The sequence below is a fragment of the Balaenoptera acutorostrata genome, chromosome 3 (assembly GCF_949987535.1).
Source record: "Balaenoptera acutorostrata chromosome 3, mBalAcu1.1, whole genome shotgun sequence".
Taxonomy (NCBI): Eukaryota; Metazoa; Chordata; class Mammalia; order Artiodactyla; family Balaenopteridae; genus Balaenoptera; species Balaenoptera acutorostrata.
Window position 1 is genome coordinate 111,881,789 of NC_080066.1, and position 27,314 is coordinate 111,909,102.

Genomic DNA, 27,314 nt, shown 5'->3' on the forward strand with positions numbered 1-27,314 from the left:
ATATATATATATATATATAAAACATTTATTCAAAAGGATTAACTCTATGATTAAATCATATATTAAATCATGCATGTGGTGAATGTACTGGGCTGGCCAAAAAGTTCATTCGGGTTTTTCCGTACACTCTTACGGGAAAACCCAAATGAACCTTTTGGCCAGCACAGTACATAAGCCAATCCATTCACCTCGGCAGAATCGGATATGAACTCTGTGCAAGTTACAGCTCTTACAGCTCCTTCACCTCTTCTCTGTCCTCCTTTCCAGTGTGAAAGAAGTTTCATTATTTACACATCCTTTTGCATAATTATAATGAAGTCACATATGCTTGGTCTAAAGGTTTTCTATAATTTAAAATTAATAAGCAATATGTGGAATAATTTATATATAACTATTATGAACTATAGGATTATAACTCATACCCCCTATATATAACCTATAACCCTACAACCTGTAGCATCAAATTTCTACACCTATGCCCACTCAAAGGAGAATTTTCAAGTGTTAAAAGGATTCTCTCTTCCCATATTCCCTTAATCGCTCAAAATCATGACACACGTTAGTTTCTTCTTTATTACACATAACTTTATCACACAAATTTTTGCATTTCCTGGAGTTTCTTTTTTCTTCTTTCATCTTGACATAGGAAGCTTGTCAAGAAGCTTTTTCTTATTTTTTTTCTTAATATTTTCATGGAAGTCTATATTGAAATACATTCAACATTTGGAACAAATTACAGGTCCTGATATTAAATATCTGATAAAGAAAATGATGCGGATACAAAAAAATGTTACAAATGAGAGGAATTTTTAATTCATCTAAATTTGAATATTGGAAACTTACTAAAATTTTTTTTAGAGCACTGTCAGCTGTCAGGTCTTTCAGGGGATCAGGGCTCCCGAGCAGTGTTTTAGAAAGTGTGCTCTATGGACTTCTTACAGTCTCAGAGCAAGATGGCAGTTTATGGGGGTGGAGTCTGGGAATCCCCATTATTAACTAGCTCCTCTGATTAACTGCTGGCATGCCAAAGTTAAAAAATGTCTGCTATACATTTAGAACTAGACAATTACAGGTAGTTTAAAACGAGCCATGATCAAGGAGGTTCTTTGGCAAAATTATGAGTAATCCCCTACCTTGCAAATATTCCTGTGTTCTGACTATTACGTAGTTTTTCCATTTCCTCTTTCTAAGCTCTACATCCCTGTTACTTATTTCTTAACTTATAGATTGAGTCTTGGTTGCAATTTTCTGGTTTTTTGGCCATGTCCATCCAGGATTCACCCTTATTATGTACTAGATGCGACAAACATGGAGGACAACCTGGCCTATCTCTTGTTATTTTGGAATTGCTAAAAATGCAATGAAAGAAAGGGCATATTGGTACATGATCAAATAAGGTGCAATTCTCTTTAGTTTCATCTGATTATCTAAAAAAACGTTTAAGTGACAATGGGCTGCCTGTTCCATAAGATGAAGTAAATCTGCCTAATCAAGTAACTATTTGAAAATAGGTGAACAAGTCCTTTCAAGGAACTGAGAAACGTCATAGCCATCCTATGTGCTGAGGACTAAGCTTAACCTAGTATGAGATAAAGCTGGAGGTGAGAGTGAGGCCATGTCTAATTACTGACAGGTAGTAATGGATAAACTGGATGGTCAAATGGCCATCAGATAGTCACAATGATGAAATGAAACAAGGTACAACACACTGCCTTAGAATGAACTGAAATGTTCTCAAACTCCTCCCTTCCCATGATTACCTAAAGTCTCCTTTTGTGCAATTATTTGTAATCATATGATTCATTCTGGAGTGTTTTATTGTATACACGCATTTTTATTTAGTTATATATGTATAGCGATATATAATTTATACAACTATTTAGTTATATATATAACTGTGATTAAATATGTGTTTAGTTACATACATAATTATATAACTGTATGTGTGTGTGTAGAACTAAAAATATATATACAGAGAGATCGATTGATCATGTAAAGTGATTGGAAATAGTGTTGGTAATCTAGTTATGTCAATCATTGTGCTAACCACTTTCCAGTGCAATTTCATTTAATACTTAAAATAATCCAGTGAGTTAGTAACTAGTGTCACTGTATTGCAGACAAGAAAACTGAGACCTGAAGGAATAAGTAACTTGGATGAGGTCACCAAGATGCTGAGTGGAAGCAACTCAGGTCTTTATCACAACGTGATCCTGTTTCCCTGTCTTTTTAGACATTATTAAAAATTGTGTTGCTACACTAGCTCTAAGCTAGCGAAAACATATTAAAAATTTAATGTGACAGCATGGCTAAATCCATTAGAAAGGATAATCAAGTGGCTGTAAATGCAGTGGGTAAGAGCATCTGCCTTGGAGCAGGCTGACAGGATTTGCACCCCAGCCCCACCCAGGGAAGCCACTTAAGCTTCTATGTCTGCAGTGCCTCATCTTTAAAACTGGAAACAATTATAGTATCTACTCAAAGGTTGGGGACAATTAAATAAGTTCATATATGTAAAGTGTGTAAAGTAGTGCTTGGCTACAGTGCAAAGGTTATAGAAGATTAGTGATTCTTATTTTTTTCTTTCAAAATTTAATTAATTTTACTATTACTATTTAACCTGTAACATTTGCTAAGTTAAATTTTCCCCAAATTTTTTCTCATTTTTCAAGTCATGCTTTAATTCACAAAAAAATCTATTTTTATAACGGACATCTGTTAATGCCTTTGTGTTTGTTTTTAGCCTAGTATCTTTTCCCTGAAGGAACTTCCTCTCTCCAACCTGGAGGGGCTCTCCATCATCCACAGTGCCAATCAGAGCCAGGCTCCTGCCGTGACAATGTGATTGTTCCCAGGGTATTACAGGATTTAAGGGCAGCCAATCAGTGCCCCTTTCAGAGACTCTACAGCTACTGACAGATAATTATGGTTCCATTCTGAGTCATGTACAATGGGTAGCATGTAAGCCTGGAGCTGCTGGGAGATCACTTTGTACCACATGAGAAGCCCACCTGAGAAGAAAGCCATCGTAAAGCAAAGCAGAGGTAAGAGAGAGAGAAATTTGACACTTGAACTATAGGATCCAGATGAATGGAGTTCACCTTCTGGACTTCCCCAGTTATGTGAGTCAATAAATTATCTCTGTCTAACTTAGAGATAAGTTTCTATTATTTGCATGCAAGAGTCCTGATTAACTCACTGATAAATTATTAGTAAGCATATCTCTAATGCCAATACTCAGCTTATTATATTATAATAGCAAAAATAATTAATGAGTTTAAAATATTCCCTATAGGGCTTCCCTGGTGGCGCAGTGGTTGAGAATCTGCCTGCTAATGCAGGGGACACGGGTTCGAGCCCTGGTCTGGGAAGATCCCACATGCCACGGAGCAACTAGGCCTGTGAGCCACAACTACTGAGCCTGCGTGTCTGGAGCCTGTGCTCCGCAACAAGAGAGGCCGTGACAGTGAGAGGCCTGTGCACCGCGATGAAGAGTGGCCCCCACTTGCCGCAACTAGAGAAAGCCCTCGCACAGAAATGAAGACCCAACACAGCCAAAAAAGAAAAAAAAAAAAATCCCTATAGGTTGCTAAATATCAAGACGTTAGAAATAAGCACCCTTTGGTGTGCAACAATGTATGTTGTAAAAAATGGAGAGAAACCAATGATTTCAAGTCCAAGCCCTACTACTGTGTGACCTTAGGCAAGTCATTGAACCTTTCTGGTTTCTAACATAGAGACTAAATCAAGTTACTTATTAGAGGATTGCTGTGAGGATCAAATGGCACAATGATAGCTCAAGCACTCCAATATAGAGTATTATATTTTATTGAGTCCATGTCTACACTAACAGAAAAAAAAAGCACGATAAAGGAATTTTCTCTTCCTGACACATCTACGTATGTTACAAAGACCTTACAACTTTCTTTTATCTTTTGCTTTTCCATGCCAAGAAAAAAAGTACAACTAACAATTTTTCTGAAGAACACTTGGGAAATGTGCACATCAGTTTGCATATAATTTCTAAAATTATACAATCAATTCTTGGTTACTCGCCAGAGCAACTGCTTAGCATAGTGTTCTGCTATCCTTTTCCTAGATCCAAATCCTTGACTCACCCCACACCTGCATTCTATAAATGCCTTTCACATCCTTTATCTCTTTCAGTCTCTATTACAACTTCATTTTATGGGCAGGAATCATTACCCTGTTTTACAGATGAGAAACTGAAGCTCAGAAAAGGTAAGTGACGGCTAATGAGAATGGCAGGAAGTGCAACACCACAAACTGCTTCACTGCTGATCCTTACCTCTGATTTAGAGTCACTGAGGTTCCTAGATTTTTACTTCCTTGCATCTGGCATTTTAGTGGTTCTGGTGTGGTTTACAGTATCCTGAGACTGAAAATTCAGTAATTTCAGTTGTGACCACCCTTTGCCCGATACTAGTTTGCTCGTGTATTCATCAGATCCTACGTGCTTAAAATTATTTGGTACCGGCCCTGTGATAATATCTAATCAGGAAATTATTTGTTCCCAACAAGACAGTGGAATAGAATCTGGGCCGGTAATTACTTTTGTAACACCTCAGCTAATATTATGACATAATTTAATTAGCTTTTCTTTGTATTCAATAATACTTCTGTTCGTACACCAGCAGGTAGGTTAACTCATTTGCCATCTTCATTTAGCAAACAGTACAACTCCTGTGCCTCAAAGGCAAGGATGAGCTAGAAAAAGATACTGAGAAGAGAGGCCAGTTAATTCCCAAACTGATGCTTGAGTCATTTAGAAGAAGGAGATTCTACCTGAGCTGGTTTCCACATCAGTTTGTCTGAGTGGCAGGAAATTTTTAGCACTTAGACATATCTATAGCCAAGTAAAATGTGTTCTTTCTGGTCAAATATAAATGCCTCTTGAATAATCCCATGTAATTCCCTCTTTGTAAAACGCTGTATCTCTTCCTTTTCATTCTTCAGGGACTGGCCTAAGTTCCATTTCCCCTGAAAATGCAATTCTGACTAGTCAAGTCCACAGTGATTCTCCCTCCTCAGAACTTGCAGACCCTGATTTTATACCAAGCTAACAATTCAAGGAAATAAATGATCATTTTCCCAAGTTCATATAACTCATCTCCCCAACAAACTTTCAAGGACATTTTATGAAAACTTGAAGGACATTTTATGTTTTGCCCTTCACTTTCATATTACTTATGCACGTATATTGTGGTTTCCCAACAAGAGTTTCTTGAGCTATTGATATCTATGCCTCTGGTTTCTATTACTAGTGATAATTAAACATTCATAATCTATAGCTTCTATCTCCACAGAAGGCCAGCATATTTCCATGATACCAGAGGGTGGGCATCATTTGTTCCACTACTTCAAGAAAAAGTACTCTACTACTCCAAGAAAAAAAGTTTTTAATGTGAAGGCTATTTTCCTAATGTCCTATTCTTGCATAACAGGAAAATGTATGACTGACTTTAGAGATATTTCAGATTTGCACTGTGGTAACAACATCAAGTTATCCTACTGGATTTCTAGATTATAGACATCAAACATACCTTTAACTGTATTTAAAAGTAATGTTCCCTGACAAGGTTAGATCACAAGGTTATTTGATAATTCTCTGCTTTCTGCCTCCTGGCTGAGAAAAAGAATCACACTTCCCTTTTTTCCCCTATTGAATTATCCTAAACATTTCATTAGTCCTTTGGCTACATGGTAGTTCTTTTTAAGGTCACAGATTCCTTTAAAATATATCCACCTAGCTATGATTTACAACTAATTAAATGATGTTAAAGGTTGTTGACAAAATCAAAACTACAATGAGGTATCACCTCACACCAGTCAGAATGGCCATCATCAAAAAGTCTCCAAATAATAAATGCTGGCGAAGGTGTGGACAAAAGGGAACCCTCCTACACTGTTGGTGGGAATGTAAATTGTTGCAGCCACTATGGAAAACACTGTGGAGGTTCCTCAAAATACCAAAAATAGAGTTGCATATGATCCAGCAATCCCACTCCTGGGCATACACCCAGATAAAACTATAATTCGAAAAGATACACGCACCCCTATGTTCATAGCAGCACTATTTACAATAGCCAAGATATGGAAGCAACTTAAATGGCCATTGACAGAGGAACGGATAAAGAAGATGTGGTATATATGTACAATGGAATGTTACTCAGCCATCAAAAACAATGCCATAATGCCATTTGCAGCAACATGGATGGACCTAGAGATGATCATACTAAGTGAAGTAAGTCAGACAGAGAAAGACAAATACCATATGATATCACTTATATGTGGAATCTAAAATACGATACAAATTAACATATCTACAAAACAAAAACAGACTCACAGATATAGAGAACAGACTTGTAGTTGCCAAGGAGGGGAGGGGAGGGAAGGAATGGGCATTTTGGATTAGCAGAGGCAGACAATTATATATAGGATGGATAAACAATAAGGTCCTACTGTATAGCACAGGGAACTATATTCAATATCCTGTGACAAACCATAATGGAAAAGAATATAAAAAAAAAAAATATATATATAATGTGATATATATAGATATATAATGTGTATATATATATGTATAGCTGAGTCACTTTGCTGTACAGAAGAAATTAACACAACATTGTAAATCAACTATACTTCAATAAAATTTTTTTAAAAAGGTTGCTGCCAATAGTAACTCAAAGCTCTGATAATAGATGGATCGTGACATTTAATATGAATGTAGTCTAAGAACTAATTGTCCAAGCAGTTTATACATGCTCTTTTCCAATTTCTGCACCACCACGTGCAATAACAGGTATCAAATAGATGTTTATCTATGAATGTATTTGCCTCTTTAAGTGGTGAAAAATCTCCACAAACTTAGAACTAGATGTTGCCTGAAAACTAAAAAGGAAGCAGGACCAGTGGTTACAGAATGTATGCTCAGAACATCTGGGTATAAATTCTGGCTCTGCCACTTACTAGCTTTGTGATTTGGGCAGGTGGTTCACTTCTTTTGATTCAGTGTTCTCACTTGAAATATAGATATAATAGCTAAACCTGTCTTCAGGTTTTGTGTGTGTGTGTGAGCTTTAAATAAACTCCAAAGCACGTTCATGAGGAACTGCTTTCTGAAGCATGCAGTGAGCCATTTTCGCTGCCCTCACTGCCCCACCACTTCTTTTAAAACTATCTATCACTCTTCCTTTAAGAAGGAAACATTTATTAAGAAGAATTTAATTTTAAATAATGCAACACTGCCAAGGTAATCTATCCTAAAAAAAAAGCATCAGAGATACATATAAGAAATTATACGTAAAGGTTATCTAACACTGAACAAATAGAAATAACCTAAAAATATAATAGCGGGGAATATGTATAAAATATTATACATGCTCTAATGTCACATAAAGGAAAACAGTATACAAAGAATGCGGTATACTAATATATGTAATGTGACAATTAAAATATCAATGTCATAAGGTTCTTGTGTCCATAATAAGTTAAAAATGCTTAATATAGAAATAGGCATATAGTAAATAAAAGATTACTGTTAGTAAAGATCAAGTATTACCATTATATCAATGTGTAAACATTTATAAGTTCTAAGGAAATACACCAAATATTAAGTTTCTCTTTATTTCATTTACCTTTTAATGTGTATTTCTCAATTTCTCTATAATATATATACTTTTTACCAGTAGATATTTTTGTCTCCATTTCCTTTACTTCTCCACCCACCTCAACAAATTTGTGCCCCTGCCTTAGTGGGCAATTTGCAATAAGCATTTATCAATTTAAAAATTCACAACTGAACTAATAATATAACACAATGACGAAATCATTATCACTTTTGAATGGAAGATATTACCTTCATGAGAGATTTCCTTCCAGGGATTTGGTGGATACATGAAAGCTGCATTCTGGATTTGGTCATGTATGTCCTCATCTTCATTAAATGGGAATGTGCCACTTAGGCTTACATAGATGATGACCCCAACAGACCACATGTCTAGAGAGCGATTATAGCCCTTGTTCCTTAGAACCTCAGGAGCCAGGTAAGCTGGGGTACCCACCACTGACCTCCGGAAAGACTTCTCTCCAATGATCCGGGCAAAACCAAAATCACAAAGTTTCACCTGTTGATAATAACGGTTTGGAGATATAGTAAGGTCACAAATTGTGTGTCTTAGTCCACATCCGCTAAAAAACAACTATAATATTTTACATACATTATATGGATTTCTCATGGTAGAATAGCTATTTTCCATTTTATGTACTTGAAGATAGTGGTTTATGTACTGATACAAAAGTATGCTTTTATTCATAAAAATATCATCTAAACATTCTCCTTCCCTCCTCCGTAAAACCAGAGATAAATGTGAAAATGTGTATACACAGAAGTGGGTAATATTGTTTTACCAGGCAGGAAAACATCATGCAAACTGATGGATTTAACTCAAGGGCTTATTATAAGTACAGGTTGAAGGATAAGCACAAGGACGCATCATGCCATCCACAATAATCCTCCAAATTAGCTCTGCGCGGACACCTAGCCTGGACCTGAGGGTATCAGGGAGCCAAGGCAGAAGAGCCACCTCAGTCAGGTCCCTTCAGATATGACAGTTCCTGGGAAGAGATCCAGTTGTTTTGCATCCTCTGAGTTGAGGAAAAGAAGAAACTTTTTTCCTTGCCCCTGAGAACAACACCGAACTGCAATATCTTGCCTAACAATAGAGAGCTGGTAACATCCCTGGGACTCTTTAAGTGTCTCCCTCTTAGGCCAGTGCTCCCAGCATTGACCTCGTGCTGCCAGTTCTCCAGGACGTCCACACGACAGAAGCAGAAGCAGAATGAGAGGCTCTGTGTGCATTATTAAGGCAGGCTGAACTGAGATGCACAGCGACAAAGCTGCAGTCCCCACAATATAAGAAGGGTAACAAATGGATGAAAACAGACAGGTGAAACTTGAAACAAAGGTTTTGAGGAGAAAGGGTGACAGAATGCTGCAGGAGAACCAGTGATACTGTCGGCTGGCTTTTTGCTGAGAGGCTTTCATACTTGCCTGAGGGAAAGGATCAGCTGATGCTAGCAACACGTTTTCTGGTTTGAGGTCACAGTGAACAATATTTTTAAAGTGTAGATGACGCAAAGCTACAAGTATCTATAAAGGAAAAAATCATCAAAATCATTTTATTTTAGTCTAAAAGTTTATTTCAAAATGTTTTCTACTAGGACATAAATTTACAGGGTCAAGAGAAAACTCAAAATGAATGGTTGAGTTTCTTTACACTCCAGTCCCTGAAATGAGCTAGACTAACACAGCAGGTTTCTAAGGAAACTTTAATGGAAAAAGTATCATATTATGGTATCCATAGAGCAACCACAACAGGTATAGATAAAAGAATTCAGTGATATCTAACAAGGATACATATTCTTGAATATTTTCAAAGAATGAGGACTCAGTCACTGTGCATTTTAAAATTTCATGAGTAGTTTTAATACATGGGCCTGCACACACATTATTCATTTGGTACGTATCCTGAACTCTGGATGCTACAGATATAAATTAGAGAATACAATAAGCCACTGCAACTTTTTTTTAAAGTGTAGTTTAGACTGTGGAGGTAGGGACTAAACAACAAGGGTAGAAAGCTCTAGTTAAACACTGATAACATTTGATATTAGATATTACCTTTTTTTTTTTTTCTGACTCTAATTGATTTCTTACCTGAGTAATTAAAAACTTCGTTATGTGCTCTGGCAACCTGCCCTTTTCACTTGACAAGATCATCTCCAGCATGTCTCCATGGAGTTTTTCCATAACAACAAACACTCTTTCAGGCGTCTCAAACATACACTCCAAATTTACAACACCAGGGTGATGAAGGTTCTATTAAAGATAAATAAAGCACTTGAAGAAAATGAGTTTTTTGATACTGTTTGGCAAGCTCACTGATTATACAAAACTGTTCAAGTTTAAAGCTATGGAGAAACCCACACTTAAGATTTTTAACACCTCTAAATTCCACATGTGCTGCCTTATATGTTTGAAATTCTAATGTCTCCAAAAAATACATCTTTACTTGTGCATAGTGAAATTTTTTTTTCTATGCTACAAATCCAAGTTCCAGCACAGTGAATTGCTAATTAGGTTTTAATTAGAATACCATACTGAGAAATCTGTGATTTCTTAGGATCATCTCCAATATTAAGCATACTGTCCTAAATAAGTTTACTAGGCCATCTCTACACACTTCGTAGAAATTTAAGGTAGACAAGATGAAGTATGTTCATGGAGTGCATATGACTGCACTGATGAAGCACATTAGTCAAAACCTTTTGGCACTGCTCTGCTCTTGGAGGCTGCTCTAGTTTGCTACAGAAGCTCTTACATAGAGTAAAGATCCCCATGAAAACAGAAAAGAAGTGATTATTCAGCCCTGTTTTGTTCAGGACACCATGCTATGTGGTACTGCTGCACGGTTCTCAAGCACTCAATAAATATTTCCACAATAAAGTAATGGCCAATAATGATAGGCTGAATTTGGCTTGACAGGTTGTCACACATGTCAAGTAAAGTTATTTTTAACATTAGATGGGCCCTTGTCATGATGCTTAAGTCTGAATGTTGGTCTGGGGTCATCAACAAAAGCCTTTGATCATTTGACTTTTAATATTTTTTTTCTGCACATGACAACACAAAATCCTAACATTAAAAGAACTATTACATATTCCACTTATATTTCAATGAAAAATGGGGAAAAAATCATCATGAATAAAAACTACCAAAAGAAAAAAATAGGGACTAACTTTAATGTGCTAACAGCTGAACAGGCAGAAGAAATTGCATCCTTTATTCTAGGGGAAAAAAATCTCAGTGAGCAATAAAATTGAATGTAAAATGAAAATTCCACAAATTATTGGAAACCTGAAATGGTTCACTCTTCAGACCTCACAGACAGATGCTGGGTGGTGAGCAATAGAGGGGATGTGGGTGAATCTGCACTGCCATTGTCCTCCATGCTACTCATCGGCATAGAGAGCCTGGCATCAACTCAACATGGAGCTACGGCTGTGGTTGGCAGTAGCTCCCGTGAGGAAAACCTGTCTCTCAGGGTGCCCTTCCACTCATTTGGCAATTTTGATCTCCATCTCAGACATCTGATGGGTCTTTCTGATTCTGAGGCCTTGGTGCCCAATCATGCAGTATAATGTGGTCATGGAATAGCAAGGTACTGAATGTGGTCTGAGAGAGGCCTGCACACCTACCCAATGGCCCTTCACCTCTCGAGAGCTGGAGTGATTATTCTTGAAACTGTCAAATCTGGCTACTTCAGATAGACTAGGCCCCCAGAGTTATTCTCTCCTGGTCAGAGCTCAAGTACATGGAACAACGGTGGGATTAACAAAGCTCACGCTGTCACTACTCTTAAATTTCTTTGTCTCGACTGCCTACCAATAGGACCAGATAGCTGGTTGGCTTTGACCACTGTGGGAGTGCCAGATCCTTAGGTGGGAGACTCTAATTAATGACTCCATATATCTGTTCGATACGCAGTATGGAAGACCAGTGACAGCATCGTTCATACCTGAACCTGTGCCCAGGCTGTCTCATTTCTTTTCTCTTATATCCCCATCCCTGATAGAGGAGTCACAACAACTAGACAGACCACCAGCCTCTGGGTATCCAAGCATCTCAGCTGTCCTCTTTTCAATCAGTGATCACAGAAGAAGCTTTAAGGATGACATGAGAGTCCTGCCAGAGTCATGATTCTCCTGGGACAAGTCCACTATGAGATGTGATAAGTATACCATCCTCTTCCAAGTATCTTCTTAACTGATTCTTTCTTCTATTTACTCTAACTTTAAGCACTTAAGCAGTGTTCTTGGGAGTTTGGCTTCCTTAATTGGCCAAGGCCTTGTCTAGGTGGGGAGTAGGAACAATGAATAGGAAAGGAGCAGACCAACAGAAGTAGGCAGCAAAGCAAGAAGGTCCCTTGTGTGTAGACAGAGGAAAACCTAGAGCGTGAAGGAGAAGACAAAAGTTAAGGGAGTGAGACCTCCAGGACCCAAGGAGGGCAGGGGAGGACAAAAGTGGTGTGGTAGTGGCTCAGCCTGCTGCTTCTGCTGCCCTTGTCGTAGGCTGTGAAGGTTGGGGGGAGAGTCAGAAGATGACCAGGAATCTCTCCTACCTAAATTATTTGCATATATGCACAATGTCAACCCTCATGGGCCTCTACTTGTATTTTTCTAAGCATATGAGTTCCTAGAGGTACTTAAGTCCTTCAGTCAGTATACTTCTTTTTCCTTTCCACCACTCAACAAGATGACTTGAGGGACCCCTATTTAGAAGGTAGGACTTTAACATGTGCTTACCTAATTGGTATATTCCCAAAATGTTCTAGGCCAAAAGTATGCAATGGATTAATGAGATTGTTTACTGTCAACTATTTTGTGCCATGTTCCCTGTAGACTCTGAAGGACTGTACAACTGTCCTTTAACAGCATCTTTATGAAAAGGATAAGGGAAAATTTTTCTATTTCTCGATAAAGGACTTTGAATATAGTTAGGTATATATTTTAGAAAAAAGTATAGTCAATGAATGCATTGAACTAAAGGTCATGTATACACAACTGGTAAAAAAAAAATATGTCTTAGAAAAGTTTAAACTCATATGTTCATTGCAATTGGCCCTTGCTCTTTTGCCAAAACCTTTATGTTTTATAGGTTTGCTAAAGAATACATTGAATGGTAGCTGAAAAATCTTTCCAATAGCAAAATGACTTTATTTTTTCTGTATAGCTGATATATAATAAGTTGATTTTTTTTTTTGGTTTATTATGTATGGTTGAGACAAGGCCATCATAGATGCCTACTCAAGACCCGTAATTTTTTGCACTGAACCAAATGACCAAACTTGTTTTTACATTTGACAATAACAAAAGAAAATGGAATATAAAGAATCATGCCTTCATCATCCAAATATTCTCTACTATACTGATGAGAAGCATTTATTTAGCCTAGAGAAGATAATATTTGAAGACCAGAGATAGAAAAAAAAATTAAAGTCACTATTTTCTATCATGTATAATTCATATTATCTTTTTAATACCTTAAGATCAACTCTAAGATGAGCTTTAACCAAAGTAGTTGATGTGACTTGTTCACAATTTTAATTTTTTATATAAAATATGAAATAGCTTTTCAACATTTTCCTTCTGAAGTCTAAAGTAACTTAACTTAAAAATGGTTTGATGACTGTACCATCAACTGTGGAATAGTAGAGTTCAGAAAGAATTTTTGCTAACTTCTCAGGCCTATCTCAGGGATTTGGATAATAAATTTCATGGCAGAGTAAGCTACTACAGGACTTTCTGGCCATCTGTTTGTTGCATTTAAGTAATTTAATTTTCAGGAAATGAAACATTTGGTCAAATATAGGAAAGAATAGTGTCTATTCACACATTACAGATTGATGACATATCCATGGGGTGAATATAAGTTGTTTCGAAGACTGGGAGGAAATGCCATTTGGAGATCAAGACAAAAATTCTCCTGACTCAAATTGCAAAGAGAATTCTTATGTAATTAATGGAAACTAGCCACTAAAGCAAAGGATTTTATAAAAGCAGCAATATTTTATAAAAACATTTAATTAAAATTTTTAGTTTATGCATACCTTCTATTATATGTTACTTTTTTTGGATTTGTATTAAGGAATATTTAATTTGTACTTATAATCTTTGATTCTAATAGCTTTGCTTTATTGTAAATCTAGCATTGCAAATTCATTCTATATATTTAGCTGTGATAAATTAATGTCATGTGTTCCCCTTCTTCTACCTTCAGGATTATTATACTCAAACATATGAGAGGTAGGAAAGAGAAAAATTAGAATCAATGTATCTTTTCAACAGGTTATTTAGGAGGATTCAGCCTTAATGTGGGAACTTCTGACTACTTTTCTATCAAACAACTAAGTGATTTAGGTTATACTGGGACAGAAAGAAAGAAACTTCAAAGTGAAGAATCCAGGATCTAAATTCTAAATAGCATGCAGAGCAGACAGAAGAATATACCACAGCACAGTGGTGCACAGCGGTGGGGGTGGGGAAGAGAGGTGCCTTTCTCGGAGGCACAGCACCATGGCAACGGCTTTGTTGATTCTCATTCCCGGATTGAGGGATAAACACACCATCTTATGAATTTTCTAAACACAGTCTCTTACAATTTATGCTTCATTTACTGGTCCTAGAAGTCACAATCACCTAATGCCTTACGAAGGGGACACAGCGTTTAACAGTACCTTGCTAGATGCTGAAAAGTCATCGTGTAGAGAGCAGATGATTATAAAAAGACTTGCGAAAGATAATACCCAAATTGATACAGTAAACTCAGCTATCTCTCCTAAATTCTCTCTTTAGTTTGATAACTGGAAATTTAAAGTAAGTGGCAGAAAAGAACATTTCCTTTTGTCTTTCACCTAAAGGAGGCTACATTAAGCTAAGTATGAACTGCCACAAACTTGCACCTTCTAATTTGTCCTCCCCTGTCTTCCCTTGTGCTGTATTTTTAAACTTCAATGATGGCAGAGGTGCCTCTACTGTGAAGTCAACAGGTGAGGGCTGTGTTACACCATGTGAGAGCCCTCCTGATCTAACATGAGGATGGAGATCCTTTGGTTGTTGCATGTGAATGTATCCCTATTTCATGTTCCGTTGGCAAAAAGCCTACAATTTAAATAGGCTCATACTCTAGTGGTTATCTTTTCGGAGGTAGCATTTTTGGGGGAAATTTCATCTGTAAAATTTTAGAAATGCACACTGATAATAACCTAGAACCAAATAAAGCTAACATATACTGTCAGAGGAATAAATGCACCGATATTACTTCAATAAGACCAGATGTAACAATCCACCCTCCTGTGAATAGGTATCACTGGCTGACATTTAGATCAATGGGGCCGCGACCAAATTTAACCTATTAGACTTTGAGAACTCAGAAATGATCAGATCATTCCTGGTAAAAATTGTTTGCCTATACCATCCATCAGAACTGGAGTGTAATGTTACTTTTTCTGTGTGGCACTAATTAGCTCAGATTGACCCTGGTTTAAATAGTTCAAAATTTTGTGGAAGAAATAATAAGTTGAAGCATCTCCATTGACTGCTAATGACAATACATATATTGTGTCTGGATATCAAGAAAGGAAGTCAACTTTTAGGTGGCTGGCTTGTAATGCAAAATTTACCATTATATATATATATTTTCATCGTAAGTTAGCTATAAGTCCTCTGCATTCTATTAAGTAACAGTGGCGCAAAAAAAATTGTTTTCAAGGACCAGTTCAATATTTGCATAGAAGAAGAAAATCAGGTGACGCCTGATATAAAACTTCTGTATTCATATATATCCATAAATCTATATACAACCCTCTCAGTCATTCTGCACTTCATCTCTTCTGGAAATGCTTTAATCTAGCTTTAGATTCCAGGGCTGGGCAGACACATGATAAATAGAATGAGTCCTCTCCTTTCCTTATAAAAGGAGAAGAGACCGAATGCAGAGGGAGAAGAGTATGTAACAAATACACTTAAAAAACCCTTCCATCATCTCTCATGTTTCTAGCCTTTCTTGACTTTTCAGGAGGTAGAAACAGTATAAAAATATGTCATATTTTCTACTCATCACCAGGAAACTTTCAGATTAGAGGTATGAATGAGAAATTTAAAAAGCAAAATCTAGATTCCTAAGCCCACCATCTAGAGTCATACATACACTGAGGTTTCACTGGCATTGATGTTTGTATATGGGTGAAATTGTTACTATAATTTTTGGTGGTCGAGGGAGTGATTTCTAGCAAAAGAAAGACCCTTACACAGCAAGGATCCTGTATGCATCCTAGTATCTATCCCCTAGCCCCCGACAAAGGCCAGAGTTTCAAGTTGAATTTAGGCAAAAGGACGTAATATTTGAGAACAAGCAGCAAAGGCTTCAAAGGCAGAAAATTAATAACTGATTGTTACCTTTTAAAAAAATCAGTGTTAGTAAACATTCTACCCATAAAGTGTGACTCCCTTTCCTCTATGCCATTACTGTTTGTTTTTAGCGGAAAGGCAAGAATTAAAAGAATGGCATGTTAAAATAAGGAAATTGGAATTTGTAGGTCAAGGTGTGTTTACTGTACATAAAAGTTAAAAAATGGATCAAATATCTGGATATTTTTTTCTATTTGCTACAAATGCATGGCAATGGAGACAACATCTGGAACACTTTTTTATTTCCTGTTAACCTGCCTGATTGGAAACATGAACACATGAATCCCATCTTACCTTGGTGTTTTAGATTTAAAGTGTAACTTTTAACAATTCATATCACTGTAGCCCAGTTACTATATTTAAATGTCAGCACCCCAGAAAACATAACATTCTATTATAAGGTTAAATGACCTGTGTAGACACATAGTCTCTCTCATGTCTTAAGTACTGGATATTGGGAACTGGAGTGACCAAGTAAAGTCTACTGTACAGGGTTAGAAGACAGAACATTATGTGCAAAAAGGTCAGTTGATGATATCTTACATTTGTGTAAGGGTTCTGTGGCACTTAACTGGCATATTATCAAAATTAAACAAGTTCTTAATTATGGGGCATCTCAGAATCTTTAATAAGTGAAAGACTATTCACTTCCAAGATGTAGATGACCTGGATGTAGTACACAATATTTTCTTAACTGTCTTCATGAGAACATCTTAACCCCCACCCTCTTCCATGAAGGAACTCAAAAGACATGATCTTCCAAAAATATGTTGGGAAACATTGATTTAAAAAACACTTTATAGGAACTTCCCTGGTGGTCCAGTGGCTAAGACTCCACGCTCCCAATGCAGGCGGCCCAGGTTTGATCCCTGGTCAGGGAACTAGATCCCACATGCCGCAACTAAGAGTTGCCCCAACTACAGATTCCGCATGCTGCAACTAAAGATCCTGCATGCCGTGACAAAGAAGGATCCTGTGTGCCGCAACTAAGACCCAGAGCAGCCAAATAAATAAATAAATAAATTAAAAAAACCCCACACTTTATATATTATTTAATTTAATCCCCCCAAAACATTCCTGTAAAGCAAGCACACCAAGTCAGATGAATTCTAAGCCATAATTAAGGAAACCAAAAGAGGGTTGCCAAAAAATGGAAAAGCTTTGACTGGAACCTGACCCTCTGACACTAAGCTTTCACTATGACTAACTTCTTATGGAACACAATACCTATTCAGAAAATTTTCTAAGTTTGTTTTCTTTTCCTTATAATAGATCTTTGTTTTATTTTTCCCTCTATCTTAGATATATATACACATAATCTGTGGGCTTTATTTATTGGAACGTGCAGAAGATAACAAGATTACTTTAGAGCTGCAGAACATGTCTTCAGAAGAAACAATTTCACTAAAATTTTTCATGCAGTAATATAAAAAAGAAAAATATTTGAAGAAATATGATGAACATATAAGATGAAACAAAACAAGTATAAACTAACCTCTCAGTACACACAAAAGAGAAAGAACTCAAATTTTGCATATTTTTTCTAGAGAAAGAAAAGCTGACTCTTTCATGATTTAAGCAAAATCACCAGTTTGTGCAAATTTTCATTTTCCCACTCACATTTAGCAATATTATTCTCTGGTTTTCTATCATGATTACCTCTTTTCCACCTACTCTTGATCGTCTTTTTAGACTAAGAGAACAAAGCCAGGTATTTACAAGATGTATATTTAATCTTGTTCTGTGAAGATAAATTACCATGTTTTGTAGTCCAAAAGGAATGTATGTGCAGTTGGGGCAAATTCTGGACAAAAGATACAATGAGACCAAAAAACCCATCTGCCACTTTTGAAGAGCTGGGAGCAAAAGCAGGGGGTAGGGAGCAAAAGCGGGGTACTGCGCATGCCCCCTGCACACAACACTACCTAAGGGGTGGCAAATGGCTACGTAATTTGTTCAGCAAATATTTACAGAGTGTCTACCAGAGGTCAGGCATATGTTAATGTATATATGTTCAGCTTTACCCCAGGATTTGAGGCAACTGTGTTCTCTGTTACAATGAAATTATGTGTCTCTATGTTCTCTATTTAGGAAATTCTCAATATCAAGTTATTTGAACTTGTTCCTAGGAGCTAGATTTACAACTTAGTGGTGGCAATACTAGTAGTGTAAGTATGGAATCTTTACTATATGCTAGGCACTAAGAATTTCACAAAATTATCACACTCAATTCTTATAACATCTGTTCAAGGTTTCTGGATAAGGAAAGTGAGAGTCAGAGAACTTAAGTAACTTATCCAAGCTCCTAAGACTCTTAAGCCTGATGTGAGAACCCAGGCAGTCTAACCCCAGATCTTAGGCTCTCTAAACTCTATGTTATCCATTGCCTTAATGCTTTCCTTGGACTCAAATCCATTTAGGACCTGTCCTGCCTGTTCTAACTAGTATGCTTCAGGGGCCATGCTACTTAAGCCTCCTCACTTTGCTCTCAAGAGTGCATTTGAGCATGTTGTCTGGATTTCTGAATGCTGCCTTGTCTTCTCACTGCAGTGTCCTCTGTACCTGTTATGACATCCACCTTGACAATTTGGATTCCTCGCCTTCCTAACTGGAAGAACTTCTTCCTTACAGCTTACTCTGTTTTTAAGCTCATGTACCGCCACAGTGTTGTTCTGTGTTACCAAATCCCCTCCTGATCTTGAGGTTCCATTGCCTTTAAAGGTATCACTCTGACATGTTCTCTGATTTCTTTCACACCCGATGCCCAATTTTTCCCCCCAGGTCTAAGCTTTTGAGACAGCTGTAACATCTGGAACAATGAGCAGCCACTCTACAAACTCTTCCTCCTCATAAAACATCATAGTTTTCTAATTAGAGCCTAAAATGTAATTATTTATTTATACAAGAACAGGGGCATTTTGACTGTCACAACTAGCTGAAAATAGCTTCTAACGAAGTTTTCTTGCCTTTAAACTTTCTTCTCTATAATATGTCATCCCCAAATACTGATCTGATCATAACAATTTCTTTTTCAAAGTATTTCAATAATTCACAATCACCAAAGCATAATAAAATCCAGTTGACTTGGCACAATATCTAAGGTTCTCCATGAACTCACATGAAAGCCATTTCCCAGTCTTACGTAAGCGTACTCTGTCCTTTCACAGCAGTCTCTAAACTATGGTAGGCATACTCTTGGGGAACCAGAAGATTTTAAAGATATGTGAGCAGAGGAATAGTTTTAAGAAAATGTGCTTTGTTTACATTTGTGTCTCTACTGCTTGGAACATGGTGAGTACTCAATAACTATACTTTGAATGAATGAATGAATCTTAACAGTCTATAAATATTCTTCTAATACAGATCTATTTGAGAAAATCCCCACAGTCTTCAAATTCTCCATCCCCAAGTTGCCTTTCAGAATAATTTTTCTTCCACTTTCCAAAAGGAAGGCATGTTTCTGACACATTCCAAATATTACTAGGGTACCTTGCCATGGGGAAGAAAATTGTCTGGGAGAAAAATAAAAGGAAAATTTGAAACATTGTGTTGATATGAAGTGAATGACCCTAATAACTTAGAAATCAGTTCTTTTGCAACTTAGTTTCTAATTCATGCTTTCTCCAAAAACACAGAAGCATTTAATAGATTTATTAACAGACAGAGAATTAAAAGAGAGAGGATGAATTTCGAAGATAAATCACTGGGATAGTTTTGTCTTGTTTTGGGAGGGCTTACAGCTGGGCTCCTACAATTTAGAAAAATGAATAAAGTTGTTGCTGAACTCTGTTTAATTCAAACAATAAGTAATAATCACCCACCAATTTATGAACTAAATTTTTAAAAATCTCATTAAATAATGTATTTTCAGCAACATTTCATTTTTTATGTTTAACAAACATAGATCTATTTTTTTAGAATACTTATCTTGCTGGATAAAGGGTTTACTAATAATAACTGTAATGATAAATTCATCCAGGAGAATGCTTTAAATATTTAGTGTTGTAATCAAGAAATTTAAAAATATATACTTATGTTTACTGCAAATAAGTATGAAAGGGGGACCAGTAAAAGACTTTTAAGTATAAAAATACATTACATTGGAATACAGTTCTGTGGGAAAAGTGTAATGTAGTCAAAGAAAACAAGGAATGCTGTAAAACTATTGCTTAAAAAGCCTATGCATGTATTTTTAAAATGATTGTTAAAAAATATCAAATGTTTCTGATATTTAGATTCTAATGAGTATATTTAAATAAGTTATATAGCAGCTTATTTTCAAATATCAATATTTTTAGTACAGTACAAAATTAAAATTCTTTAAACTTCTGACAAAATAGTTCTATCTGTCAACTTAAAAATATACAAGCAGAAATAAAGGTTTCTAGAATTCTTTCTGAGGACACATGAAATGGTTTGAAGCCACTCTTTTTTTTTTTTTTTTGAAGCCACTCTTTTAAAATGATCTAGCTTTCTACTTACATTTCATAGTATATTTATTTTATTAAGGTGGCCCCAAAAGTCTGTGAATCTTTCAAGATTTCACCAATGCTATATTTCTCTTTGAAGTAATCCTTCATTCCAATGCCCTGACCGCTGTCATAATCCATGACTTCTTTTTTTTTTAACGTCTTTATTGAAGTATAATTGCTACACATTTTTGTGTTAGTTGCTGCTGTATAACAAAGTGAATCAGCTATACATATATGATATTTCCACAGCTATCCTGACTTGTAGCTACTTGTATCTATCTGCTCAAATAGATGATAAACATCCTAAAAGGTTTCATTCATTGTTATATGACCCAGAGGCCTAGTAAATCGCTTTGTATCAAAGAAGGAAGTGCTTCAGGGTACTGCTGAATGACTTAATATTTTTATTAATTGAAGGTAAAGGATACTAGGCTTAGAAACTGGAAGAATGATGGCAAAACAGACAAAATTAGGGAGAGAATAACTTGCAGGGAAAGAAATTAGGAATAATCGTTTGGTTTTCGGCTGGTTGGTTTGGGTAAGACTGGCACAGCGAAGTGGAGATGTCCTAAGGTCAGAAACAGGAGACTGAAGTGTCTGTGAAAGAACAGAGCTCAAGAGATAAATTAAGGAATGACCTGTGAAGAGATGACAGACAACTCTCTTAAAGTGGATGAGCTCACTCTGGGAATGAGTTCCAGATTAGCATAAATCATTTAGATGAACAGAAGAAGTTCGAGAAGAAGGATGGAGCTAGCAGGGAAGGTGAAACGGGGCCTGATAAGTGCAGGGATGAAGTGAGGAGTGAGATTTAAAAAGGAGCAAATGATCAGTGCTGTTGAAGGACTGAGACTAGTCAAGTAGGGTAAAGACTAAAAAATAGCCAAAGGGTGATAGTTGGGCAGAGGTAGAAGACCAAAGGGCCTTGCATTTTAAGAAAGATGTGGAAACCAAAGAAAGGAATTTAGGAATAAGAATGGAAAGTAGCATAGAGCAGAAATCTGAAGTGTGGCAATATAAAACGTGCTGCAGTTATGAGAGGTGGCAGACATATCGAGCTCACAGTTTGTTATTGCTGTTATTTTGTTTTAAAAAGTTAAGAATGGGAAGAGGACTGCCTCACAACAGAGAAATAAGAATGACTGGGGAAATTTTAGGAGATAAGTGCAAGGGGATACACTTAATTGATGGCCTGTAAAGTTCTTACATATTTTTTTCCTACATTTTGTATTCAGCATCTTTACAATTCCAAAATGCTTTAATATACTGTATCATAAACAGAAGCTCTAGTATTGTTCCTTAGATAAATAAGTTGATATTTAAGATAAAGAGGAAAAATAATAGTAAATCAATTAGAATTAAATTCATAATAGTAAATCAATTGAATATATAGAATTATATTCAAATCAAATAGACTATAATATTCATATATTATATTCAATAATAGTAAGTCAATTAAAAATAATAGCAAATCAATTAAGTATTATTCTAAAGCTTTTTATGCATTGTGATACTATGTTAGAAAATAAAAATTAATTTAGACTGAACAAGCCTGTGTTGATAAATTATATTAAATATATCACGCCCATATCACTTATTTTAGATTTTAAGTTTCTAAGCCTTCTAAGATGTAATTGCATCTCCTTGTAAAAGTCAGTTTTCTGTGATACCCTTAATAATCGTAAATTATCTTTTTATTCTTATTTTGTTGACATGAATAGAAAAAACAGTAATTTCAAATTTACCTTTTTAAAAATCAAGATACAACTTTTAAAATAACAATATAAATAGGATCTTCTGGGAATTTTTGAACCAAGTTTAACATCTACATTAATTAACATTCTTCTGAAACATAATAATAATAATAATGAAGCATTTAGAGATTATGAAAATGGCTATTCGAAAAGATATAAATAAGGGATAACTATGCCAAAAGATTCACACTTGCCTTAGTTTTCCAACTATTCAAAAATATCTAAAGAGCTTGGTTTTCCAATGACTGAATCAGACCTTGGAAAGCCTTCACATAGGTTATGTAAAGAAGATGAAATAGAAAAAGAAAGAAGTCTACTTTTTTACACATTCTGCATTTATACAACTTTGAAGTCTTCTATAAGCTAAGGTGCTTTTTTTTTTATAAAAACAGAAACAAATCAAAATTCCACCAGAGGACTAATGGAACTGCATGAGGGGAATTTTCTCCCATCAGCCATTTCGGCCCACTTGATCCCCTCTGGAGAATCAGAAAGAGGAATGGGATGGGGCAGGACTTGTCAGACTCCAGGTATAACCATAAACCAGGAAAACAGCTTTCATAAGCTACAGACCACAGGGCAGAGAATACCAAATGCTTCTGGGTATCACTTTTATATCCAGAGGGACAGAATTCTGTTCCTCAAGATTAGTAAAAGAAAACCTTCCTCACCATTCAGCTGATTTCACTCATGGTACTTTTCCTGAACATATCACTTAGTGAGTCAGAATCCTTCCCTTATCTCTTGCCTCATTACCATTTTGTCTTTTCAGGTTCAAAGAATGAGTTCTTTCTTTTGATAAGAAATATAAAACAGGGGAATGAGGGATTTCAAAGAACAAAACACACACAATCCTTCTTAACTAACCAATTAACCATTAATAGAAAATAGAGTCTGGACTTTTGCTACCTGGTTGGATACAATGTATCAATATGTCTTCTTATGTGACAGGATGATGTCTCTGTACAATTTTAATTCAACAAACATTCATTCAACAAATATTTGCTAAATACCTAATGTTTGTCAGGAACAATCTCTGGTGTTTGGGATACAGCAGTAAACAAAACAACAATATCCACCCTCCTGAAATGTATATATTCCAGTGGAGGGGCTGGGGTAGGGGATGGGGAAAGAAACCCACAGCGAATATAATAATGAAATTCTGTAATAGGCTAGAAGATGATAAGTGTCATAGGAAAAAGAGAACATAGGTCAGAGTAACTTTTGAGGAACAAGTTTGAAACAATTGTCAACTTTTGATAAAGTATGAACTCCTGAACCTCATATATTTCTGCCAAGCCTTAATAAGACTCCTTATACAGGTTTTGTAATTAAAAATTCTATACATAAGTATGTTGCAAACATCAGACTATAAGTAAGCCTGAGTAATACAATTTAAAGACTCGTGACAGGAAGGACTTGTGTGTTTTTGTCCCCACTGTATCCACGGAGCCTAGAACAGTGCTTAACTCGTGATATGTACTCAATAAATATGAGTTTGATGAAGGAAGTGAAGAATGGTTGGGGACAATGGGGACGAGTGATAAGTGATGAGGATTCTTGAGATTTCAGGCCATAATATAAGAGCTGATCAAACTCTTCATACGCTCAAGGGGCAGAATTTGACTTTCAACCTAACCAAACTCTTTTTTCACATTACAATGAAATTTTTGCCAAATGTATGTTTACTGCATCTGAGTTGTTGATTGCAGCTACTCTTTTGCAAAGGAGATGGAATCGGTTTATGGTATATTTTATTTTTCTACCTTACTACAGAGTCAGCAGCTGATAATGTGTTGACAGGCTCAGGAGAGCCAATTAAAGGACTATACACAGAAAATTAGACCTTCCTCTGCAGCTGCAATAAAATGTAGAAAGATATAACCATGTTAACCCTGAAACTCCTCTTATGTCCTGAAAGGAAGGATAAATGTCTTATCCTTATGCCAACTGTGGCAAGCTGCAAAGGAGTCTGCCTTCAGGACACTATGTGAGGGTGGAGACCAGGACAGCAGGGTCCAAGTGTGGAAAGACGTCATTTGCAGCTCAATGTTGCCAAATTAAGAATAAAAAAAAAAAAAGAATCTGATTAGCAAGCACTAAGCTATGAATCTATGAATTGTCAGCTTAAGATCTGTAGTTATCTTCTTCCAAGAAAGCAGAGAACACTGTGGTAGTTCTCTGTGTTACATTAGTTGTCCAAAAGCACAAGAACACCATCTTTAGAAAATATGAGTCCCAGAAAAGTTTATGTCATTTTTTATGTACAGCAGCAATTATTTTCAGTTGTCTGTACACATGAGCTCCTTTAGGGCAGAAATCATATCTTTTTCAACATTTTATTGTATAAACTCAATAAATGGCAGTTACATGAAACAATAAATGAAGACATGTAATCTGTTTTGCTTTGCTAGCAATGTTCAAATGAAAATTATTCAATAGAACTATAAATTAGAAATTTTGATCAGCTTGCATGACAAGTAGAGAATTATGGAAGTTATATAAAAATGGGCACTTATCAATGGTCTAAATTATCTAGACTAGATAGCTAGGTTGACCACATTTAGCAAACAACTGCTCCATTTCCTTTTGATCTGCAGAAAAAGTTTTAATAGTTACAGAAATTATATATATCACATAATACCTTTTATTAACAAATTCTAGCTTTAAAAATGAGAAGAGTTAAGGAACAGTCCCAATATTAAATAAAAGGCTTATAGTGAGACACAAAGAGGACATTAATAAGATCAAGATCATCTGATTCTCGGACATGTATTACTCTTTTATCTAATATGCTGATAGCTACGTACTCAATTCATATAATTATCACAGCATAAAGGAGGAATGTTTATGAAGGCAAGATCATTGATAATGTAAAACAAAATGGTCTCAGCGTGTCCACTATGAGCAAATGCTGAGTGAAACATTACCCATTTAATGGGAATTAATAATACATTAAAACCTAGAATTAAGTACATAAAAAAAAAAAACACTGCCTAGACTCAGGAAAGATACTACACGGGCTGCAGTTTGATGCTTGATCTGCCTTCTCAGTTATTTAAAAATGTTCCTAAATATCTATGCCACAGATATTTAGATAACTTTTCTTTGTTTTGCAGAAGATGAAGGGACATTTTATAGCCCCTACATAAAAAACAAAAAAGTACCTGAAGAATTGCAACTTCATTACGCAGTTGGCTTTCTTGTTTTGTTGGAAATCTTAACTTGTCAATGATCTTAATAGCTACATCTCTTCCTGTTTTACGATGTTTTCCTTTAAAATAAAAAAGAGAAATACTAGCATAATCTTATTATATATCACCTCTATTAAAGAATACCAGAATTTATAAAAACCTTTTGGAATTATAAAAATGCTTCACTGAATAAATTAACATTTCTGATGAGCGCTGACTTATATCCATAAAGATTTCACTTCTTAGCTCCATTTTCTACATCAAATATGCACTATAAAATTAGCCACAATTTAGAACACAAAAGAATTAGGACATTAAAAGCTATTTGTATGAACAGCCTGATATTTTCTTGTAAAATATATGTTTTAGAAACAGGATATTGAGCTACTTGATATAGAAAATATTCATACCACGGGCAAAAGTACTCTCCTTAAGAAGGTATAATTTTAAAGTCTTAAAAAACAAATGTATGTTATAATGGAAAGAATAAAAGTCTTGGCTCTGTCCCTTATTAGCTTCATGATCTTGAGCAAATCACTTAAGCTTTCTGAGCTCCTCATCTTTAATGGTAGGGTTGTTGTGAGAATTAGATGTAATAAGATACAGTACACAGAGTGGCCAGATAACTATACACACTCAAAAATATGAATTATCATCATCATCATCGTCATCACCTGACAGTCCCTTTACATACATCACATCCCATCTAATTCTCACAGCAAGTTTTCTAGGGAATCACAGGGTACCCTCAAGCTTTTAACTCCTACACTACTAGATTATAGAAGGTATAGAATACAGGAATGCTAATTGAATTTGAAAATGAACCTAATTACTCATTTTTGGGGTCACATACAAACTAACTTGAAATTCCATTATTTCTACATTTGGTGTAAATCTAGCGTTCCTTCCCCCTACATCCCACTTTCACTATTCCTTCCAACTCCTTCCAGAATACTTCCCTTCCCAACTGACAAAACTATTGTCTTGCTTTCATGTTCTCTACTTTCTTCACGTCACTTTTTAACTCTTTGACTCGCTGCCATCTCTATTCCAATGCAGACTTTTATTGCATCTACTGTCTTCAAGGTTGCGGCTTCTTTTGTCTCTATGCTTGTCACTATGGCAACTGACCTCTCTTCTGTGACTGTTCTTATCTGCCTCATCCCATATGTGTCCAGCCGTAACATTTTAGTCTTCCTTGTGGAGGCCTCTTCCTATGCCTGCTCCTTCACTGTTGGATGTTACAAATTACCTGGCACCTGCTGGTCTCTCTAACCTCATTTCTTATCCCTGTTTCACCTCCACACTATATGCAGTTACGTATATTTACCATGCTTTATATACCATGATTTTTTTGCATGCAATTATTACACTGCAGAAGAATTTTCTGTGTAGTACTTGGTCTCCTCTATTATATTGTTATGCCTTAACAAAAAGCACAATGGTTGCTGACTTGATAGATTTTCTATCAAAAAAAAAAATTGGTGCATTTTGTAAGAATCAAAATTACTTTTAAAATACAGTAGAACTTAATTAGCTTTTAAATAAAAAGCACAATATTATACTATGATAAATAATATTGAGTGAGACATTGTGATTATTTCAGAGCACCCCAACCTCACCAGAAAAAGATAATCTGTTACTGATTATATTACGGAAATGAAAGTTATGATGTCATGTTATAGGGCAGGTGAAACACTGATATTAAATCTTTCTTAAAGACTTGAAAAATGTCATTGAACTGGCTAGAATCAAAAACAGCAGAAGTTTTAACTAAATTCATCAAATAGCTTGACAATAAGAAAAAGGTAAAAATTCAGTATTTTACTTCAAAAATGTAAAAA

At 35.8% G+C, this 27,314-nt stretch overlaps 1 protein-coding gene across 2 annotated transcripts in view; it reads right to left on the reverse strand.

Annotated features, from left to right (window-relative positions):
* PRKD1 (protein kinase D1) overlaps positions 1 to 27,314 on the reverse strand; it is a 329,482-nt gene that overhangs the window by 13,789 nt on the left and 288,379 nt on the right. For both annotated transcript variants that reach the window (XM_028166068.2, XM_057543615.1), the window contains exons 13-16: positions 25,444 to 25,550; positions 9,740 to 9,901; positions 9,074 to 9,172; positions 7,880 to 8,147 (exon numbers count right to left, since the gene is read on the reverse strand). In XM_028166068.2, the coding sequence (XP_028021869.2) occupies positions 7,880 to 8,147; positions 9,074 to 9,172; positions 9,740 to 9,901; positions 25,444 to 25,550 (636 nt within the window). The remainder of the gene's footprint in view (positions 1 to 7,879; positions 8,148 to 9,073; positions 9,173 to 9,739; positions 9,902 to 25,443; positions 25,551 to 27,314) is intronic.